We start from the raw sequence: 22,349 nt of genomic DNA, 5'->3' as shown, positions 1-22,349 counted from the left end.
CTATGCTCATTTGCTTTGCTTCCGTGTTTTACTCCGATGCAAATGAGCTTTATTACTTGTACTCATGTTTATTCTATATCTTTTGAGTACATCATATTGGCTTGGGTCATATAAGCTTGCCTAACTCTTTTGTTCTTATTGTCAAAAGCTTATATGAACCAAGCATGTTAAAAACCTCAACTCTTTCACATACTCGAGGTGGTATTGTCATCAATCACCAAAAAGGGGGAGATTAAAAGTATCTAGGTCCCTAGTTGGGTTTTAGTGATTAATGACAATACGTGATTACTATGACTAACGTGTGTTTTATAGAGGCAGTTAAGTTAGGTCATGGTAATGGAGATTGATTGGGCTATCATGGTGGTCATGCCCCTACGATGGAAATCGTTTCGGTTTTCAAAGGATGGACGACAAGGTTAAGGATGAACTAGTTCTAAATGTCGTTTGGTGTTAAAGAGACACTTAGAGTAGTTTAGGACTTTGTTTTTCCTTTGGCCATACTATTAAGGGGGTATGGACGGGTAGCTTGACCTAGGTGAGTCTAGTGGGTTAGGTATGGTCCACACTTGCTAAACCTAGCACTAGGTGGCTCCTAAAAAGCCCTTAGATCCATTGGAGTAAACTTCATTCACGTATGATCGAAAATTGAAAGTGAATGGAGGGTCAAATACTGACCGGACGTTGGCTTCGGTGTGACCGGACGCTGGCGCAGAGTCCGATCAGTTCATTTGATCAAGGTGAAGTCATCTGGAAGTGACCGGACGTTGAGAGGTGAAGTGACCGGATGCTGAGGGCCAGTGTCCGGTCGACTCCAGTAAGGTTCCAGAGAAGGAAAATCATGACTGAACGCATCCGGTCAGTGCTGACCGGACGCTGTCTAGTGCCCGGTCACCATTTGATCACTGGAATTTAGGGTGAACTGACCGGAGCGTCCGGTCAACATGACCGGAGCGTTTGGTCACCCCGCAGAGGCACATAACGGTTTGTTTTTCAGCTCATGTTATAAATACTTCCTCCATTCGTGTGTGGGGGTACTTTTGCTCATTCCAACAGCTAAGAAACATCTTTGTGAGTGCCAAGAAGAGCAAGGTCCTAGTGAAGTGATTGAGATTTGAGAATCTCAAAGAGAGCCCTCATTAGTGAGATCAAGAGTAGCAAAGTATGCATCCACCCTTCTCATTAGGCTTGTCGTGGTCAAGTGAGAGTTCGTGCTTGTTACTCTTGGTGATCGCCATCATCTAGACGGCTTGGTGGTGATTGGAAGCTTGATGATCATCCGACGGAGCTTGTGGATGACCCAACTCAAGTTGTGAGCGGGTGTGGATGATTCACCGCGATAGAGTATCGAAGAATCAACCCGTAGAGAGTACTTGATCCTTGCGCGGATCAAGGAGGAGCTACACCATTGCGCGGGTGCTCCAACGAGGACTAGTGGGGAGTGGTGACTCTCCAATACCTCGGCAAAACATCGCCGCGTTCCTCGTTCTCTCTTTACTTTGAGCAATTTAATACTTGTCTTTACATCTATAGAATTATCATGCTAGAGTAGGATTGAAACTTAGGTTATAAGACTTTTTGTGTGGTAGAACATTAGAAATACTTTCTAGACACAAGGGATTAATTGAACTAACAATAGGATTTAATTATTGAAAGAAATTTAGAATTAGCCCAATTCACCCCCCTCTTAGGCATCTTGATCTTTTCAATGCGGAGTGACCATTCATGATAGTTCGTCCTTTGTCAGCTGCGGCCAGTTGCCGGAGCTGCTGCCCTCCTGAGTGATACGCTCGATGATGACCTCTCGTGGACGACGTGCGTCGCGGGTGCGCGAACAGCGTGCGTCGCGCGTGCATGAACGACGAGGAGAGGAACGGCTCGGAGAAGGCGTGCGTGGTGGCGTCTTGACGCCGGAACCGCTGCTACTGTCGTTCTTCTTGGAGCCGTCGCCCTTCCCGACCGGTGAAAGACCACGGGGTCTCGGTGGAGACGCCATGGCGACAGCGAGGTCCCTCGAAAGCTAGCTTTGATGCCACTTGTTAGTCTCGAATTGGCGGCGAACGCCGATGGCGAGGACACGACGCCGGAGATGGAGAAGACAAGACTCAAGTACAAACACAACAAACGCGAACACTTGGTTTTGGTGCTGCCTGAAAGCGCAGCGTTTTCTGTAGTTCTATTTACCTTTTATTAGAATACAAAGAACAGAGTTGTGCTCGCCACAGCACGCACGATACGAGAAGTGTGCGCGTCCATCCCCACGCACCGCGTTCGTCGGCCATGGCTGCATGCCTAGGGGCGTGGCTAAGCGATTCCCATGCCATGATCTCCTACGCGCACGGCCGCCTTAGCCTGGGGCTCACACGCATACAACTGGCTAAAATAGAAAGATGCCATACAATCCTAACTAACCGGCACACACAAGATTACTAACAACCGGCGCCTGCGCTGCTGCCCGTTCGTCCGTCCACGTGCTGACCGCGACGAATTCATTGCCACATGAGGCGGAGGGGAAGTCGTGGCTAGAGTCTGACTTTCGTGCTGCCTTTGCTGCTGCATTGGCAAACGAGGAGCGAGCGCGGGCGCCACGCGCACCCCGCGGTGTGCCCCGAAGGAGGTGCGGCCCGCGAGGCAGTCCGTGGAACGGATGCACAATGTTGCCATCGTCGACACGTGGGTGCCGATGCCGGGCGTGCAAAGCTGATCGACTCTATTCGCTTGGCTTATAAGCCGTATTTTTTCACAAACAATATTTCTCTCACACGATAAATCAATTAATAGTACTTTCAGTTATGGCTTACGAGCCAAGCGAACCGGCTATGGGTCTGAGGTGATCGCCGGAGGGCGAGGGAACGGACGACTGGCTTCGTCTCCTCGTGCGTCACCGCCTCACCGTCGCGGCGCTCAAGAAGCAGACGAGATCGTGGTGAATCCGAGGTAGGCCGTGGGCGCGGCGCGTGGATACATATCCCACCGTGAGACACAGGAACCTGCTGGGATCGGATCCGGACCGAACTACGAGTGCGAGCCCGAGTCGGGGTCCACCAGCGCGTGGTATTGCCGAGTTGGCGTATTGCTGTGGGCCAGGGTCAAAACTGGAATAAAAAAAAAGTGATAACACGACAGCGGTTCCGTCATTCCGCGGCACCAGTGGGAAGCTGCAAAAACGCTGTCCCGGCCGACTCTCCCCGTCGGCGACTCCCCTTCTGCTCACCGACTCTCCCAGCCGGCGAGGGGACAGCACCTTCTCCACTCTTTACCCTGAGCGGCATCGTCTCCCACTTTCTCCACTCTGCATCCGCTCCAGTGCAGATCCATCAGTCCGAAGTCGGGCCTCTGGTTTCTTCTTTAGCTGGTAAGCGACACAAACTCGGTTGTACGGATTGTTCTAGGGTTCAATCTACGATTGGACCTATTCTTTGCTGTGACTGACTCTAAAGCAATGAAATCCGAAACCCTTTGTTGCCCCTATTTCAATAGGTTGGATGATTTGTGTGCTGCGGGACCCACTAATCCGACCTAACCACGCGTAGTTCGATTAGGTGCTTCAGTGCGCGCCGCGCGGTTTTAGAAAAGAATCAGGAGGTTCGTCCGGCCTTGGAGATATCCCCCAGTCTGCTGCGTTTGATGCATCATTTTCTGATGGTAAATTCCGAATTTGTAGTAGTTTTTCTTCAAAAATTCCCATTCATATTTACTTGGAAAAAATAAATCGCCGTTGATAGTTCGATATATGCATCTGCATCTTTATTGTGACTGAGTATAATTCTTTGGCGAGGATAAGGTTGATGTAACCGTTTGGCACGGCCCCGTTCGCATCGCTGAAAAAACAAGCCGAAACACTGTTCCGGTTGATTTGCTGTGAGAGGAAAACACTCTTTCGGCTGAAAAAACAAGCTGCAAAAGACGGATTATAAGAGAAGCGAACATTTTGTTGAACCAATGAAAATGCAAACATAAATGAAATTGAGCTGCGGACGTTACCAGCGGGAATATATTTGAACTAGCTGGCGACCGATGTTGTTTACGTTTGCGTTACTGTAGAAGGAACCAAACAGCATGTAAATGGTTCTTTACCTGCATGTGCAGTATTTTGTCGTCACCCACTCTTGCAGTATGTCGCTGAGTAGATCTTACAACAGCTTACTCTTTAAGGATTGTAACGGCCAGCTGCGTTAGCGCAACTGTCAATTTGTTAGTTTTTATTTATAGAAAATTGTTCTGTCGTCACTACTGTTACAAGTAATCAGCAGTGCAATTATGTCAATACTAACACCCTCCCCTCCCCACATGCACATTACCGTTTCTAATTTCTTTATCCCATGGATTATAAGGTTGACAATTATTTAAGTTGGTTCATGAAAGGCCTTTTCTTTTTGTCAAATCCTCAAAAAACATTCACGTGTTCTGAACAGAAAAAATTTGTACTAGCCCTGTCAATGAATGGCACACCATATGACGTTAGCCATAACTCTTGTTGAATAGGTGGTAACATAGATGTGGTGTGGCAAATTTGCACTCAGTAGTTATTTTATTTTATATGTTTTTGGTGACTTTACTGAGCACCATACATGCTATCTTTTATACAATATACGCATGACCAGTAGGTAGGATGTTTTCCGGAGGATAGCTCTGAAACATTTGCTTTTGAAACGTGCAATTTTTCTAGTCTGTGTTGGTGATGTATCATTACTGAGATAAAGTACGGCTCTCTTGCGCCCAATAAACAGTGTTAATAATGAATTACGTCTTTTTGCCACTAAACTTTACTATAGTGGATACTTATGTTGTGACAGAAACATATAGCTAACTAGTAACAATTTAACTTGTCAGGGCTACTCTCCCTTTAGTGGTTATGGAGCCTCCCAAGAAGCATAAGTCCAGTGGCGTGCCAGTCAAGGAGGAAGTGGAGTCAGAAGATGGAAATGTAAAAGTTGGCAAAAAATCTCTTGCATCCATTTTTCTCATCCTCCTTTCAAATTCACTGCCACATGCTTGAGTTTACCTTTTCTCTCTGCAGATTAAATCTGTGTTTGTATTCTGATGGTGTCAGTTGCCCTCTTTGTAGGATTTGTTAGTCAAGCGCAGAAGGACTGAAGCTTCAGGGTCCACTGTCCAACTACAACAGCAAATTGAAGTCTTTGGCATGGAGAACAAAGCGTCGTCTGGTCTTCCAGTTGAAGATTCTACTGGCAAGGCTCCCATGGACGTGCTCAGTAGTTGTGCAGTACAGAACTCTGGTCAAGCGAATGGTTGCCGTAAGGAGCATGTTTCTGATATATCTTTTCAATTTGATTACGTGTTAAACGACAATTGAAACAATTAGGCTTTATGGGCCTGTTTGGATGTGAGCCCTAGCAAACCAAACCAATATTTTGTCCAAGCCAACAAACATTGGCCACCATTTGCTTCAAGGTCAAACATTGGTGGTGCCAAATAAATTTTGGCCATGCCCAGTGGGGCATCTCTTGGGCAAGTGAAATGGTAGCCTGAGTTTAGCTTGGTCATCTGTAGAGTGCATGGATGATATGTCAGTAGGAGTATGGTTACACTAATTCTTCAATTTTGTGATTATCAATTTTTAAACGGCAATAGCTTTTAAACCGTACATCAGTTTTGGGATCTGTCTGTACTATAGTATTCGTTGCAATTAAATCTACAAAACAAGATCCCACTTGCCTACATTTTGATTAAAAAACATTTATGACATCTGGACCTCACATTTTACACTATAAGTTTCAACGGATTTAAACACGGCCTTACTCTAAACACTCATTCTTCTTCATACATACATTTACCCTGCACACAAATTGGCATGGCCTCAAACCAAACATCGTAGTTTTGGCATTGCCCACGTATTTAGCATTTCCAAATTTTGGTTTGGCTCGCTGGAGTTGCAAACCAAACAGGCCATATTTGCATTAATTTCTTTCATTTTTGAAAGTTGGCCAGGAGCTCTGGCATGCACTTGAGTATATATATGCATCAGTGCTCATGCTTCTTCCTTAACTAGATATCTGAAGCTAGGCTTCCTTTTTTTCATATAAGCTATTGCTTTACTGAAACAGAGGTTGTATAATTGTTTTACTGAAATTCAGAGGTTATGTAGGTAACGAATCGGCAACCTCGAGACTGCTGAAAATATGCAAGGCAATTGGCTGGAAAGAACCATCATATGACTTTGAAGAACAAGGACCTCAACATAGCAAAATGTGAGTTTCCCTACTAACTGATGAATATTAAATTAAATGTTCATGCACTTCCAATATTTATAGCGTGTTGTGCATTATGTCACCAAAAGGCATCAGCCTAATATCCTATGATGCAATATTTATTTGTATATTTTTTTAAAAAAGGTGAATCATACATAATATTCTACACAATATCGTTTATGGTACATTTTAATTTTGAGAGATTATGCCAATGCTGGAATATGATAACGCCAATGTCATGACTAATAAAAATACGCTAACTGCATTAACTCACTACACAAGCGTAACCCCGAACTGGGAAATCAACTGAAGTTCCATGAGTAGAGGCTTACTGCAAGTTTCTGTCTTTTAACACAAGATATAGATTGGCATGTGAGCACTATGAAGCTCTATCCAATCTAGATGGCTGAAAGAACAAACAAAGGTGAGAATAAAGCTGCATTATTCCTAATAAGAATAAAACAACGAAGTCCTCGTTAGTACAGTTTGAGGAATAAGAATATAATTAGTTAAAGAAGTGGATCAAATTTTCTGAATTTTCTAGTTACAGCTGAGAGCGAATAGGTCTCGGGAAATTGTGATAGATTGATATGGGTACAGGGAGTACATTATATAGGCAAGGATCAGGAAGGGTTTATAGAAACACCCAAGGGTTTATAGAAACACCCAATCAACGGTGATCCTTGCCTAATCAATAATCATCTACCATAATCCCTAGAGGTAGCCCAGCCAATAGGCTTGGGCGCCAGGCCCATGGCTAGCCCATAGGTGCCTATTCTAACACGCCCCCGCAGTCGAATCGTCAACCACTCTGCACGTTTAGACTGGACATGAACTCCGTGAAGACTGAAGAAGGCAGCCCTTTGGTGAAGATATCCGCATATTGTGAAGAAGTGGGAACATGCAGAACACGAAGATCACCAATGGCGACTCGCTCCCAGACGAAGTGAAGATCAATCTCAATGTGCTTGGTTCGCTGATGCTGTATCGGGTTGGAGGTCATGTAGACGGCACTGATGTTGTCACAATACACCAGTGTGGCGCGCCGGAGAGGGGCATGCAGCTCTAGAAGAAGCTGGCGCAGCCAGGTGGCCTCAGCAACTCCATTGGCCACCGCGCGATACTCGGCTTCAGCACTGGATCTTGACACTGTTCTGGCGCTTGGAGGATTAGGAGACAAGATTGTCGCCAAAAAACACAGCATAGCCCGAGGTGGACTTGCGGGTGTCTGGACAACCAGCCCAATCAGCGTCGATGTAGATGACAAGATCAGCCGAAGTAGACGGTCACAGCAGGAGACCAAGGTAGAGAGTGCCTCGAACATAGCGCAGAATTCGCTTCAGAGCTGCAAGGTGAGGCTCACGAGGGTCGTGCATATGAAGACAGACTTGCTGCATAGCATATGCAATATCCGGCCGGGTGAACGTTAGGTACTGTAAGGCTCCAGCGAGGCTGCGAAAGTCTGAAGGGTCAGAGACAGGGGTGCCATCTGCTGCAGCAATCTTCGGATTGGTGTCAACTAGAGTGGAACACGGCTTACACTCTGCCATCCTGGCGTGATCAAGAATGTCCAGCATATATTGTCGCTGAGAAAGAAGAAGGCCATCACCACTGCGCTGAACATGCATACCGAGGAAGTAATGCAGTTCACCAAGGTCCTTCATAGCGAACTCCCGCTGAAGGGCTGAGATGATCCGCCGAAGAAGGCCGGTTGAGGAGGCTGAGGACGATGTCATCAACATAGAGCAACAGGTAAGCTGTGTCTGATCCGCGCTGGTAAACGAAGAGTGAAGTGTCTGACTTGGCTTCAGCAAACCCAAGGGACAACAAGTGTGTGGCCATGCGACTGTACCAAGCACGAGGGGCCGGCTTGAGGCCATATAGTGACTTCCTCAGGTGACAAACATAATCCGGATGAGCTGGATCTTCGAACCTAGACGGCTGCTGACAATAAACTGTCTCTGTCAGGTTGCCATGAAGAAAGGCGTTCTTGACATCGAGCTGGTGGATGGGCCAGCGGCGAGAGAGAGCTAGGGAGAGCACCGTGCGAACTGTAGCAGGCTTCACCACGGGACTGAATGTCTCATCAAAGTCCACACCAGGCCGCTGGGTAAAGCCGCGGAGAACCCAACGCGCCTTATGCCTTTCGAGGGAGCCATCAGACTGAAACTTGTGCTTGAAGATCCACTTGCCGGTGACGACGTTGGCCCGAGGGGGGCGAGGCACGAGATCCCAAGTGTGATTCTTCAGCAGGGCACTGTGTTCCTCTTCCATTGCAGCTCGCCACATGGGGTCGGCAAGAGCGCTACGGAATGTCTTCGGTATCGGTGACATAGACGTAGCGTGGTACGCAGCAGGCATCCGAAAACCGCTCTTCGAACGTGTGCCCATGGCGTGCTGGTTGGTCACAGGAGGGACAGCAACAGCCCTTTGGGCAGTGGGAGCTCCGCGGCCTGTGCAGGTGCAGCCGGGGCGGCAGTGACAGGAGCAGTTGGAGCAGGCTATGGTCGAGGCCGGCGCGTGTAGTGGTAGGCAAAGGTGCGGTCTGGACGAAGAGGCGAGGGCCCGCGGGGTGCCTGAGGAGGTGACACCGGTGCTGTGGAGCCCGCGGTCGGTGCTGGAGGCGGCGAGCTCGCGCGAAGCGTTGGCAGGATGTACAGCTGGCGAGGTGGAGCGCCTCCAGTCGTGTTGGGCGCGTCCTGAGCCGCGCATGGCGCGCGAGGGGTCCCTGGCGTTCGCAGTGCAGGCGGGATGTAGAGCGCGGGCGCCGGGGGATCAACAGTGTCTGCTGGGGGATCAGTAGCAGCCACCGGAGGCGTCGGGGGTGCCCCAAGCACAGTCTCAGAGGGACCGGCAAGGGCGATGTTGACGTTAGAGGTGCTGGATGGTGTTCCTACAGATAAAAACTTGTGCAACGGTTCAATAGGAGCGGGCACAACATCAGTAGCATCAAGAAATTCAAAGTCCGCCGAAATACTAGGACCATTGCGCTCAGCAAAGGGGAAGGTTGTTTCATCGAAGATGACATGGCGGGAGATGATGACTCTATTGGTGGAGAGGTCAAGGCAGCGGTATCCTTTGTGGTGAGCGGAATAGCCTAGGAAGACACACAAGGCAGACCTAGGAGCGAGTTTATGAGGAGCGGTGGCGGACAGGTTTGGATAACACTTGCAGCCAAAGACTCGTAGGTGATCATACGCCAATGGCATGCCGTACAGGGCAAGATGGGGCGTGGAGAACTGTAGGTCTTGGTGGACAGTATGTTAAGCAGAAGGGTCGCTGTGGAGAGGGCCTCCGCCCAGTAGGAGGGAGGCATAGACGCCTGAAAAAGCAGTGAGCGAACGACATTATTGATGGAGCGAATAATGCGTTCGGCTTTACCATTTTGAGGCGAGGTGTAGGGGCAGGACATACGAAGATGGATGCCCTGGGTGAGGAAGAAGTGACGGGTGCTAGAGTTGTTGAACTCTTTCCCGTTGTCGCACTGGACAGCCTTGACGTGGGCGCCAAATTTGGTGGAGGCGTGGGCGATGAAGTGGGCAAGCGTACTGTAAGTGTCAGATTTGAGTCGCAAAGGAAAAGTCCACAAGTAGTGAGTGCAATCATCAAGTATGACCAAATAGTATTTGTAACCAAAAACACTAACAACTAGAAATGTCCATAAGTCACAATGAATAAGATCAAACTTGCTAGACGCACGAGAGGTGGACGAATGAAAGGGCAGACGAACATGACACCCTAACTGACAAGCATGACATAGATCTGAACAGTCCTGAATGTGACAAGAAACACTAGAGGCAAGCTTCAACAACACCTCATGCGGGGTGACCGAGACGCTGATGCCACAGTGGGGAGGGAGCCTGAGCGACAAAGGAGTGTGCTGGAGGTAGGCGCAGTGGATATAGCGGCCCGGAGCTATTGCACCTGACGATCTCAGTCCGAGATGGAAGAACCTTCACAGAACAACCAGCAGGGTCAAACTCAACAGAACAGTTGTTGTCGATAGTGAATTGGCGCACAGAGATGAGATTCTTAATAAGTTGTGGCGACACAAGAACATTATTAAGACGTAAAGTAGGGGACAACTCTGTGGAGCCAGTGGCAGTAACAGGAAGCATGGAACCATTATCGACAACAATAGATGAAGGAGTAGGATACCGCGGGAATAGAACATGTGAAAGGGAGGAAGACTGAGATGTCATATGTGAAGTAGCACCTGTGTCGAAGTACCACTCGTTGGACGAAGGAGGGGTCAGCGACGTCGTGCTGAAGGTGGAGGCGAGGGTCGTCTGGTCCCAAGAAGGGAGGCCGGCCACAGGATTGTAGTACCCCGAGGCGACCCACTGTCCTGAGCCATCAGAGGCAGTGACGGCAGCAGGCTGCTGATGGGCGACGAGTGCCTGCTGCTGCTGGGCGAGGAGGGTCTGCTGCTGGGCCTGTTGATGTGCCTGCTGCTGTGCCTGCAGATGAGGAGGCACCGGGATGGGTGCCAGCGGAGGACGAGGACCCCCTGGCCACATCTAAATGGAACCCATCCATGGGTTGTAGACACTGGGCCAGGGGCGACCACCAGTGGCAGGTTGCTGGGCGCCGGTTGTCTGCTGCTGCTGCTGCTGGGCGCCAGAGGGAGGGCGATGGCCTCCAGTGCTGTTGTTGCCACCAGGGCCCCCCTTTCCACCGCCGTCGCTCCTGCTGCGGCGATTGCCGTTGGAGGACTTAGGCCTGCCAGCGCCCTCGGAGCCCATGTTGGACGTGGGTGAAGCAGCGCTGGAGGAGCCTGCTGCTGCGGTGGAGGCAGCGAGAGTAGTGGCAAGGGACTCCTTGTTCTCCAATGTGAGTTCCTCGAGGATGAGGTCATCACGAGCCTCCAGGAAGGTGAGGAAGGGCCGGCTGCGGCGTAGGAGGGCTCTGACGTGGCTGAAGCGCTCGTTGAGGCCACGGATCACTTTAAGGACGAGGGTGCGGTCGGTGATCACTTCGCCAAGAGCCGTGAGGTCGTCAGCCATCTTCTTCAGTCGGTGACAGAGAGGTCGCCCTAGACGAAGTTGCGAAACGCGCGTCTCAAGGTGGATGGAGCGAGCCTCCCGGTTGCCGAGGAACTAGGACTCGACGGCGAGCCAGGCATGCTGGGCAGTGGAGCCCTGGGCAGAGATGATCTCGGCAAGGTCGTTGGTGAGCGTGGCGACGATCCAGGACTTGACGACGCAGTCCATCCGAGCCCAGTCAGGGGAGATCGGGGTCGGAGGTTCCTCGTGGACGTGGTCCTGAAGAGACAACTTGCCGAGGATGAGCAGGAACTGATCGCGCCAGCGGTTGAAGTTGCCGGAGTCGACGTCGAGGACGGTGGTGACGTGGTTCCGGATGTTGTTGACGGCGACGGCCTGGGCGTGCAGTTGCAGCAGTGCCATGGCCTCATGAAGGAGCATGGCTGAGGCGAGGTCGGGAGGAGACATGGAAGATGTGCTGGAGGAGGCGCCTTTAGGTGCACCGGGGGCAGTGGCGGCTGCCCGCGCCAGGGCTTCGCTGGCGCAGGCAGCAGCCACGTCGCAATCTTTGACGGCGGCTGCAGCCTCCTCGGCCTAGGTAGCGCGAGCCAGGGCGGCCTGGCGCTCCTTGTCAAGAAGTTGGGCGGCGTCGTCGTCGTCGTTCGCCTTCTCTTTGGCCTGGCGTGCCACGATCTCTTCAGCGGTAACATCCCTAGGCCTAGGAGAGGGGGGGGGGGGGGGGGGGGGGGGGACATGGCGTTGCACGGCAGGGGCCGGCGCGCAGGGGTGTGCAGCGGAAGGGAAGACCTAAACCTAGGCGGCTGATACCATGAGAGCGAATAGGTCTCGGGAAATTGTGATAGATTGATATGGGTACAGGGAATACATTATATAGGCAAGGATCAGGATGGATTTATAGAAACACCCAATCAATGGTGATCCTTGCCTAATCAATAATCATCTACCATAATCCCTAGAGGCAGCCCAGCCAATAGGCTTGGGCGCCAGGCCCATAGGCGCCTATTCTAACAACAGCAAACCACAATGGTGTCATCCTTTTTTTGTTCTTTTCTTTTGGAGCCAGTATATGCCTACCTGTAACTCCTAAGTCCTACCGTCCTATGGTAGCATCCTCTGAAATGTGGTCAGAGGCCACCATCTGTTGTTTGTCTGATTCTTCGTAGAGTGATTCATAACTGCCCATGATAAGCTGGTTATTATGATTTAGAAATGGGAATCACTGATGTCTTATACTCTGCAGATTCAAGTGCAAGGTGACTGTCCACTTGGATGGACTGCTCAGCACCATTATGGAGTGTTTCAGCGACCCCAAACCTAAGAAGAAAGCTGCACGAGAGAACGCCGCACAAGGGGCTTTATGGTGCCTTAAGCGCTCTGGTTATGTCAAGTGATCTTCAGATGTTCCTGAGTAGTTTATCCCAATATATGTGGATTGGCAAACAAGCCCACCAGAAGCTATTAGGCCTGTTCGGTAGGCGGGTGCAGCAGCTGCAGCGAACACAGCCGGAATACCAACAGGATAGAAAGATATTTGTGATGTCGTAGCACCACAAGTTATATACAGTTTTGTTAGACCGGAACTTCAGCGCGCGTTTAGTTGTAGGGAATTTTGGAATTTGGTTACTGTAGCACTTTTTGTTTTTATTTGGCAATTAGTGTTCAATCATGGACTAATTAGGCTCAAAATGTTCGTTTCGTAATTTCCCACCAAACTGTGTAATTAGTTTTTTTTTTCCGTCTACATTTAATGTTCCATGCACGTATCGTAATATTTGATGTGATGGATACTGTAATACTTTTTGGGAAGTTATTTTGGAACTAAACACGGGCTCAGAGCGAAATTCCGGTGACATCTCCCGTGACATGATAATGATGAGCTAAATGAAATTCGAATCCCTGACTTGGGGGTTCTCCTTGGGCCATTCATGCTTATCCGTGTCTGAGCTTGTTGCTGTGGCACATTGTGAATCAATCATGTGGTACCATCTGCCCTGCCGACTGCCTCTGCCGGCCCTCTCTGCAGCTCGCCCTGCGGCTGCGGCTGCTGCTCAGCTGCGAGAAACCGTAATACCTGTGATCCCAACCCAGGCTCTGTTGGGAACCCACATTGGGAATTTGGGACTCAGAGCCCGCAATGAGAATTTTTCAGAAGAAACCTTCCCATGATGATGTCTGTGAAGAAAGCTATACACTAAGAGACCCTATTTCAAATTTACATTGACGGACCGCTTGTCCACAAGAGGACTTCAATGATCTGATATAAGAATGCCAAGTGCTGTAATATCCTATCCTATCCTATATGGTTCAACCGCTCAAGACCTGTGTGGCTTTGCCCATCGAGTGAGGGACAAAAGCACTGTAGAAAATAGAGACCTGTTCATATATTAACATGACACGATAAAAAAAATTAGAAAAAAAATGACCTGTTCATTGATATACGACCAGAGATCAGAACTGATCGCACTTGAGCGTGAGGCACAGCTCCTAACATTTCAACTCTAGTCTGAACTCTGAAGGGAGAACTTCTCCCTCGTCTCTTCAAGTCGCACAGTGTTTGGCTATCACCTCCAACAATAAAGCAAACCTGAGCCCATGGAGTCGTTTATTCACATAATACAGCCGCCTGATCAGATCCAACACATTGTATACGTAAAGAAAGTAATGATGGATGGTGACTAGATGGTAACAGTAAGACACTAATATCCAACGGAGCTGTTCTGTCATACACTTCATTTTATGGCACAGGCACACCTGTAAAGGAAAGGCAAGGGAAAATGGATACACTTCGACACACACAGTGATACAGCTCTAACCCACCTTTGGGAATAGACGACACACAAACACTTCCAGACCTGGTCACTATCTGCAAGAGCAGACTGTAGCTATAGCACCGGAGATATTCATGTGAATGCTTGCAGCATCAGCAAAACCGTAAAGTAAGTGATCTGCGAAGACAAATTTGCAACCCACCATCCTAGCATTGTAGCATGCATCAACGCTTTGAATTTTTTATGGCAAAATGTTGGGGAAAAAATGATGCCTGTGCACGACAGAAATGCATGTAAAAATGGTCCTTAATTATACAATTGGAAATGTCAAGAATAATGAGGCAAAATATTCTGCATCAGGAGAAATGGGCTTCGTACTTGTTGTGACTTGTCCCCGAGCATGCATAGTCTACTAGGTCCGGTCAAACTCAAACGCTTGGCCCATGTCCTCGGTAACAGGATCTCATCGTGACTGATACGCCGTATCCATGCGTGCAATGGATCTTCGGATTCCTTTTTTTTTTTTTTTGGAGCAAAACGATCTTCGGAATTCGGATCAACAGCAGTCTAAACAACTCTCCCGTTTCAGTCAGTCCATGTCACGCTGTCATCATTAATCAGTTCCCGGCTGTTGCCCAGGCCCCCCGACCAAATCACGCGGCAAATGCGCATGGCGCGCGCACGCTGGCTGCCGGCTGAGGCGCCACCGTCTGGGGCCAGGCACCGGCGAGCGCCCAGCCCCCGGCGTTTAGGCCCCTGCCGGCTGGTCGCGCACCGCACCGGCACCCGACCGACTCGCGCCCGCCACTTGATTCGGATCCGGAGGCCCTGGAGCGCCGTCGGTTCGCCGTTCGCGGGGTCGCTGTCCGCGGTCATGGGGAGTGCTCGGCGGTGGCATGGTACCAGGCACCGTCGCCGTGTTTCTCCTGTCGCGGCACAGTTCGGCGGGTCGGGCGGATCGGTCGCGCGGCCACAGGCTGGCGCGCTGTACTTGTCGACCACTTGTGTTGCTGCTGTCCGTGCTGGGCGCGGCGAGTTGAGTGCCCGTGCCTTCTGTTCTGCATTGCATGGCATTCACTCCAGCATCACCCGATGGCGATGGTCGGTCATGGTCGTCGGCGTCGCCCACGGCCCACCCCTCCTCCAGGCTCCAGCTACGGACATGGCCCACTTGCAAGCGGGCCAGTGGGGGTCACCGGCAAACCAATCGCGGAACACTGGCGCCGGCTCACCGTTGCGTTCCGACGCTCGTCCGCGCGCGCGCGCGTGCAAGAAAAAGAAAAATCGCTGCCGCAGTGCCGCGCCGCGCACGGCCACGGCCACGGCTGCGCGGCGTGCGCGAGGTCTCTCTCACGTTTCCGTGGTGGTGGGTCGATCGCCGGCGGGCGGGGCGGGTTGACCGTTCCTTTGCCTCGGCGCGGCGCTGAAGCCTTTCCTCTCGTCCTCTGACTCTCAGCCGGCCGGTCTTACCTTGCCTGCGTCGTCTGTCCTAGTGTCCTTGGTCCGCCGATCCGGTCGTCCTCCGGTCCACGGCGCCGAACAAGAATCAGCGCTGAATTAGCGTGGTCTTTGCCTCACGTGCTCTGCGGCTACCGCCACCCGCCCGGCGCTAGGTGGCCCCCGTGGAAGTGGAAGTGGAGCACGGGCGAGGCGGCGCGACGGTTCGGTGCACCTGCGCGTGCGCGGTGGCGGTGCTCATTTTCTCCTCCCCGGCCGGCGGCCCGGTGTCTCGTCGTTTCCTCCTTTTTGCGGTACTCCCCCGATTCTTGGTTCCATCATGTCGTGTGTATTGTCGCGACCGGCATCGGCATGCATGTAATCCTGTATCCACGGGCACGGGGGAGTATCATATCTAGCACGAACGAATCGAGGCTCCGGCTGATCGACCCACTCGTAACATGTCGTGGCATGAGCATGATTAGGGGTTTTTTTTTTTAGAACGGCATGAGCATGATTAGGTGTCGCCTCATGATTAAGCCTTGGCAAGCGAAAAGGAGCTGAGTGCCCTTTGGAATAGGCAACGCGGAGTGCAGAGAGTTGGTGTGCGAAGTTCTCGGCTTTCAGATACGGTATTCGTCGGATGCAAGTCCTAATTGTTTTTTATTATTAGATCGACCTAAAAACCTTCTCAATTGAACTAGAATGACATTTCACGTAATTTAAGCAACTAAAATGGCATTTGACTATAATTACTTAGCTAATAAAAAAAGCAATCCACCTGCATCCTTATCCAAGAACAGGGCTTGGTTAGACTTGAGGGCCATTACTGTTCTTTAATCGGGGAGAAATGGAAGTGAAATAGTCCGAAGCATCCAACCCCGTTCACATAAATAAATAAGACAAGATTCAGGAAATTGTGGGGAAATGAGACTTGAGGCTACAACACACGTCACTCGCTCTCTTTTTTTTGGGAACTTCTAACAAGTTTACAAATGCTGCAACGTTATTTGACAGCTAAGTTTGTACGCTGTTTGTTTCTCTCGTTTTTTTTAGTTCTTGTCCTGCTACTGTCCTATGAATATTACTATTTTTTTTCAACCAGGCTTCAACGTTTGAGAAAACCAGTTCGTTCACACCCGCCTCGTTATTAATTGCACACGAATCAACCAGGCTTCGCGTTCGTGAACAATGCGTCTGACATCATGCACGCACGCGGCAGTATTATGAACAAGGCTTTATTCGCGTCCTTGTCAAAAATTCAAAATTAACAACCAACGGAGGAAACTCGATCAAAACGCACAGCTTCAGCATGTTCTGTTGGCTGGTTTGTATCGTTGTTGTTTTGTAAAAAAATATTATTAGCTAATTTATGTAAAAAAAGATACCGCTGGCTGGAAATTTACCATGGCCATCGTCGTCCAAGGAAACCCCGTGCTAGCTGCAGCTAGCGACGCGACGGTAGTCCCACTCCCAGTCCCCCATCGCACCGCCCCAGCTGGGTCCAGTCCAACGCGCCGATCCACGGCGAGCGACACCCCCGCCCCACCGTTATAACACCCCCGCCCCGCGGCCAGCACCCGGCGGTCCTGCCTCTCGTCCAAGTCCAACCTCTGCGCGAGGCGAGGGCGAACCATTGCCATTCTATTCAGCGCAAAATCTCTGTGGTTTCCGTTGCCATTCTATTCACCCCTCCCCTCCATCCCAAGTGCAGAAGGAGAACGCGCGATGCCCGACGCGATACCGGCCTGCTTCCGCGCAGTGGCAGCGCCCGGCGGCCGGGCGTCGGCGTCGTCGGGGTCGGGGTCCGGCGGCTCCGGGGCGGGGACGAGCCTGGCCACGTCCGTCTACGGCACGCACCTCGGCCTGGCGGCGCTGTCCTGGTCGCGCGCCGCGCTGGGTCTCAGCCTCCGCGCCGTGCTCCGCGTCTCCGCGGCAGGCTCCCCCGCGCCCTCCCCCTCGGCGGCGTCCGACTACGGCGACGGCGAGGTGGAGTACGAGGGCGAATGCGACGACGAGGAGACGGTGGCCGTGCGCGTGCGGCCGTGGCTGCTGTGGCGGCGGCGCGGGTCCAAGCGGTTCCGCGTGCGGGGCCGCCGCGTGGTGGACCTGGCCTGGGACCTCTCCCGCGCGCGCTTCCCGCCCTCGGGCGGCTCCCCGGAGCCCTGCTCGGGGTACTTCGTCGCCGTCGTGGTGGACGGCGAGATGGCGGTCGTCGCGGGGGACATGGAGGAGGAGGCCTACAGGAAGACCAAGGCGCGCCGCCCGCCCGGCCCGGCACCCGTCCTCGTCTCGCGCCGCGAGCACGTGTCCATGCGCGACGGGGGAAGCGGCGGACGCGGGCACCGGACCTGCGTCGTCGTGCGCGGCAAGGAGCGGGAGATCTCGGTGGATCTCGTCTCGCGCGCCGCGGCCGCCCTGGGCGGCCAGGGGCGGGAGAGGGACAGGGCCGAGGTCGGCATGTCCGTCTCCGTCGACGGCGATCGCGTGCTCCACCTCCGCCGCCTGCGCTGGAAATTCCGCGGCACCGAGAAGGTGGACCTCGGCGGCGGCGACCGCGTCCTCGTCTCCTGGGACCTTCATAACTGGCTCTTCCCGGCGCGCGACACCTCGCCCCCCGACACCGCCGTCGCCGCGGCCGCGGCCGCGGCCGCGGCTCCGCCCGCGCACGCCGTCTTCGTCTTCCGCTTCGAGCTCGCCGGCTGCGACGGCGAGGAGCGTGTCCCAGCCGACGACGCCAAGGAAAAGCTGCTACTCGACAAGGCCGGGGGAGGCGGTGGCGGCTGGGCAGGCTACGTTGGTAGGTGGGGGAGAGGGGGGGACTGGAGCGAGAGCAGCAGCAATGGCGAGAAGCAGAGGAGGAAGAGGGGGCAGGCGAGCAGGCTGGCCAAGGCGAGCTCCTCCTCGTCGGCGTCAGTGGCGTCGTCCTCCGCGTCATGGGCGAGTGGCTCCACTGTCATGGACTGGGGCAGCCCCGAGGAGGCCGAGCTGCAGAGCGGCGACGGCTTCTCCCTCCTCGTCTACGCCTGGAAGAACTAATGTGTGTGATGGGCTAGCGACGGTGGCGGCGGAAGCGGCTTGCCGGCATATTGTTTCGATTGATGATTGGTTCGCAGTTCAGTGAGGATTTCTCTTCCCATTGTTGTAAGTTGCAATTGTTCAGCGAGCAATGTTCTTGTGCAGTTTTGAGTACTCCACCGACTGCCATTTTTACCCTTCCTTCCATCGACTGACAACCAGAGAAATGAGCATCTGGAGAAACCATACTCTCATACTGTGTGATCCAAAGTCCATCACCAAATCAATCTTACTGTAGGTGGCCAATCGCTAATTCTACTGCAAATCATTGGTCTGCTCCCTTAATTAGATATACATTGTGGGGGTACGGGGAAGGATATCAGTGGCAAGCCTTGCAATGCCAGGAGACCATGACTCGGCAGCGGTCAGACCCGCCCTTCTTGATTTAGAAAAAAAAAACTGCTACGCAATAATCCACGATACGATACGGCCTCCCGAACAGGCTGCCCTGTCTCCCGTGACGCTAGCTGAAAAGAAAGATTGGATTGCTCGGCTATTATTGGTAACTGCGAGTTTAATTCCCAATCATGGGCTGATAGGTGACAAAAGCCGGGTTGTTTGGATGGCGACGTTCACATGCTGGTGCTGGTGCTGGTGCTGGTGCTGGTGCTGGTGCCCCGCTAGGATTGTGGTTGTCAGTTGTTCTCTGGGTACTGCAACAAGAAATGCAGCTGGATGACTGGTGGAGCAGTATCTTACTATCTCAGATTAGACTTGTCCATTGGGGAAAAAAGGTGTAGCCCAGAAGGTCCAGGCCTCTTAACTAGCAGTACCCCAGATTTAGACTTGTACGGTCGTACCGATTAGGCGACTAGTACACAAACTTGTAGTTTCAAAAAAAAAGGGCACACAAACTTGTTCCGTGATTTACCCAAAAAGTTTATCACAGTTGTTGCAAGGAACTCTAGTTGAATGGACGACGTCAGGAGCCCTGGGCGCCTTGCAAAGATAAGGAAATGCCGTGGACCGGTGCAAAGCACTCTACTGAAATCCGATCACCTCTCTCCCTCTCTCGCTCGCTCGCTCTTTGACCGGAGCCGAGAGCAGATTATGCAGTCCTGTGCTGTGACGACCGAGCACGCCTTCGCTATAGGATTATGGATTATAAGTTGGAATAGTATTTTTCTCTTAAACCAAACCAGTCAACGGTAAATAATCCACGGTCCTTTACGGCCCGACGAACAGGTTTACGGCAACTCACTCCGCCCTGTCACGTCTCGCGGCATCTCGTCCTCGTACTCAACTATCAGCACGCAATAGTTGACCCGGATCACGGGATCAGACGCGCGCTGTATTCTTCGTAGCAGCAGCTGTGTTAGTGCTGCCTCAGAGCAGGCTGCTTAGGTGTTGCTACTTTTTTTTTTGAACTGTACTGTATTATTCTGGAAGGAAGCATCATGTGGCTGTCGCCGAAGCAACTGTTCTCTCCAAATTCAGCCCCCTTTCCTTGTGGTTCTGGGTGGAAGTGAAACCCTAAGTGTTGGCGGTTGTAGCTGGAGGCACGCTTGCGCTCGAAGTGTCCACCGCACGCTTTTGTAGCTGATGATGAAGCAACCCTGTTGCAGGTTGGGACAGCTGAACGGATTCGGAACTGTTGGATCACTTGGTCGATTGTTACTCAAACAATCAGCAGTCCGTATCTATATATATGACCACAAAATATATATAGCAGAGATGGCGCCATCAAATGATTATTAAGCCCAGAGACGCCGACGCTGGCTGGCGCCGCAATCTGCGGTCCGGCAGCGGCAGGGAAGGGACGCGTCCATCAGGTCACTCGCGCGCTCGCGCGGTGTATTTCCCGTGGGCGCTCGCTGGAAGTGGAACCCGTGTGCCCTCCCCTTTAGGCCCCCAGTAGGCATCCCCAAAGCGCACGGCCGGATGGGATGGCACCGGGGACACCAGCATGTGGACGGGGCCCCGTGGTGCCGGCCGTCGACGAGGCGGCTTGTTTTGCTAGCTAGAACGGCTTCGTCCTCTTGCGAGCGAGAGCGACTCCACGTTCCTGGTGTCTCCTAGACTCCTAGCTCGGAGCTGAGATCTCTCAGCAATCATGGTGCGCAGGAAAGGGAAGCCATCGTGCGCATGAATTCCTGCAAGTTCTCGTTGCAGCAAACAGCGATGCATGGCCGTTGTTGGCCTGGGGATCTGGCTGTGTGCGTAGGCTGTTTGATGGGAGCCAGACTGAACTGACTTAGTCTTTGCACAGAAACACTTCACGGCAGGTTCGAACATCAGGTGTTTGGTTCAAGATCCAATCTGAAAATATAGTTTGTTCACTGTAGGACCCTTTTCATGTTCTTTGTGAAATAACACCTAATCATTTTTGTGTTATAATATGAGTTGCTGGCAGGCCAACTCAATTCATTCCCCCAATCAAATGCAATTCATTCGTCGAACTAGGGCCATATAGCAACATGGGGCAAGCAAGCAACGCCAGTTGGTCCAACTTCGTCAGCCACACATAGTTATACCGAGCCGAAGTACACGAGGTACAGTTGGACTAGGCTCCCGCCAGCTCTGGCTTCCACACTGTAGCACGCAGGAGCCGGAGGAGAAAAAACGAGCTTCTCCGGCTCTGGCGCTGTCAGTGAGAGAAGAAAGGAGGAGAGAGAAAAAAAAGCTCCGATGAACAGTATCACTACATGGGATGATCAGGGAGGAGTTAGAGGAGCCGGAGCCGCTCGGAGCCCGGCCAAATTCAGAGTATCAGCTGCAAGTGCACAGCTGGAGACACGGTGGGTACAGCACAACCGAATCGTAATAGCATTCAATCAACCAATATTGTACAAACACCAATCAATATTATCTGTACCGGTTGTGTGATCCCAAACTTACAACACTGTAATACCTTTGCTCTGGCAAACCTACTTCGACAGCCAGTAGATGAAGATGAGAAACACGCAGACGGATGCAACGAGCGAAAGAATGATAGTGTCCATGGATTTCTTCCTTCTGATAGACGAGAGAACGTGGTTAATCTGTAAGGTTGAGTAAAGTATCCATGAGATGTATATCCAAAGAAGGCATGGAATGGGCTTGATTGGTTATATCAGATGCGATACATACTGTTGGAAGACGACTGCTGACGTTGCTTATCTTTGTAGTGATGCCACCGAATGTTGACCGTTGAGTCATGAGAGAACCTAGCGTTGCCTGAGCTTGTGATATCACGTTGTCCATCTGGTATCATTAAATATAACTCTTCAGGCATACAGATGATAGTATTCATTGTTGTGAAGTTGTAAAACATGTAGTATTCTAGAGAAAAGTAGCACGACAGAAGGCTTTCCCTGAAACAATCAAATTGATGGCTTTGCTATCTAACAAGTATATAAATAATATATTAGTAAGGGCAATAAATGCAACAGTAACAACAATAAAGCCTTTTAGTAACTAAATTGGAGATTAGTAAAGTCAACAAATGAGAAAACAAATAAAATCTTCTGTCTATAGATGATTCTTTCCCAATACCAGCAAACAAAGAGTACATCTTAATCGACTATCTAGCCCCCAGTACCAACCAACAAATAGAGTACACTTAATCTACTATACTATCTAGCTTTTCCACATCGGGCACAAATTTTATAGGTGCTTACTTTTTGCATCTTAACCATGCAATTGTCAGATCCCTTAAAAACTACAGCTTTTGTTCATTGTTGCCTATTGTTATCATGCCCAATTGTTCCTGGGCATTTGCAACATGTAGGGTACCAACTGAGTCTATGAAGCAAGTGGCACAAAAAATTGAGCAACAATGGTTAGTGCAACAAGAAGCGTCTGTTGGGCTAATTTGCAAGTATTTGCAAGCAGAACTGCAGAAACCCCTAGGCCTCCTAGGGTATCAAATT

At 51.3% G+C, this 22,349-nt stretch overlaps 2 protein-coding genes and 1 long non-coding RNA gene across 6 annotated transcripts; 2 read left to right on the top strand and 1 right to left on the bottom strand.

The window, feature by feature from the left end:
* Window positions 1–3,119: 3,119 nt before the first annotated feature.
* Window positions 3,120–12,748, top strand: LOC136533684 (dicer-like protein 4). 4 transcript variants are annotated; one of them, XM_066526225.1, is made up of 6 exons: window positions 3,120–3,352; window positions 3,478–3,642; window positions 4,831–4,924; window positions 5,066–5,255; window positions 6,107–6,209; window positions 12,456–12,748. In XM_066526225.1, the coding sequence occupies exons 3-6, from the start codon at window positions 4,853–4,855 to the stop codon at window positions 12,604–12,606; spliced, it is 516 nt and encodes a 171-aa protein (XP_066382322.1). In that variant the 5' UTR covers window positions 3,120–3,352; window positions 3,478–3,642; window positions 4,831–4,852; the 3' UTR covers window positions 12,607–12,748. The 4 variants fall into 4 exon arrangements, with proteins under 4 accessions (XP_066382322.1, XP_066382320.1, XP_066382321.1 ...); XM_066526223.1 differs by having other exon boundaries at window positions 4,831–4,930; XM_066526224.1 differs by lacking the exon at window positions 3,478–3,642 and having other exon boundaries at window positions 3,121–3,352.
* Window positions 12,749–16,905: 4,157 nt separating this feature from the next.
* LOC136533680 (uncharacterized) lies at window positions 16,906–18,747 on the top strand. The gene has a single exon (XM_066526221.1). The coding sequence runs from the start codon at window positions 17,149–17,151 to the stop codon at window positions 18,457–18,459; it is 1,311 nt and encodes a 436-aa protein (XP_066382318.1). The 5' UTR covers window positions 16,906–17,148; the 3' UTR covers window positions 18,460–18,747.
* A 2,494-nt stretch (window positions 18,748–21,241) lies between these two features.
* On the bottom strand, window positions 21,242–21,696 carry LOC136533683 (uncharacterized). Its single transcript, XR_010778524.1, has 2 exons — window positions 21,568–21,696; window positions 21,242–21,479 (listed from the first exon to the last, which is right to left on the bottom strand). It is a non-coding gene; the product is annotated as an uncharacterized lncRNA (long non-coding RNA).
* Between the last annotated feature and the right edge of the window lie 653 nt (window positions 21,697–22,349).

This window comes from Miscanthus floridulus, unplaced genomic scaffold (assembly GCF_019320115.1).
Source record: "Miscanthus floridulus cultivar M001 unplaced genomic scaffold, ASM1932011v1 os_1094_4_5, whole genome shotgun sequence".
In the NCBI taxonomy this organism is placed as follows: Eukaryota; Viridiplantae; Streptophyta; class Magnoliopsida; order Poales; family Poaceae; genus Miscanthus; species Miscanthus floridulus.
Note: the sequence above shows the minus strand (reverse complement) of the source record. Positions and strands in the feature narration are given on the sequence as shown.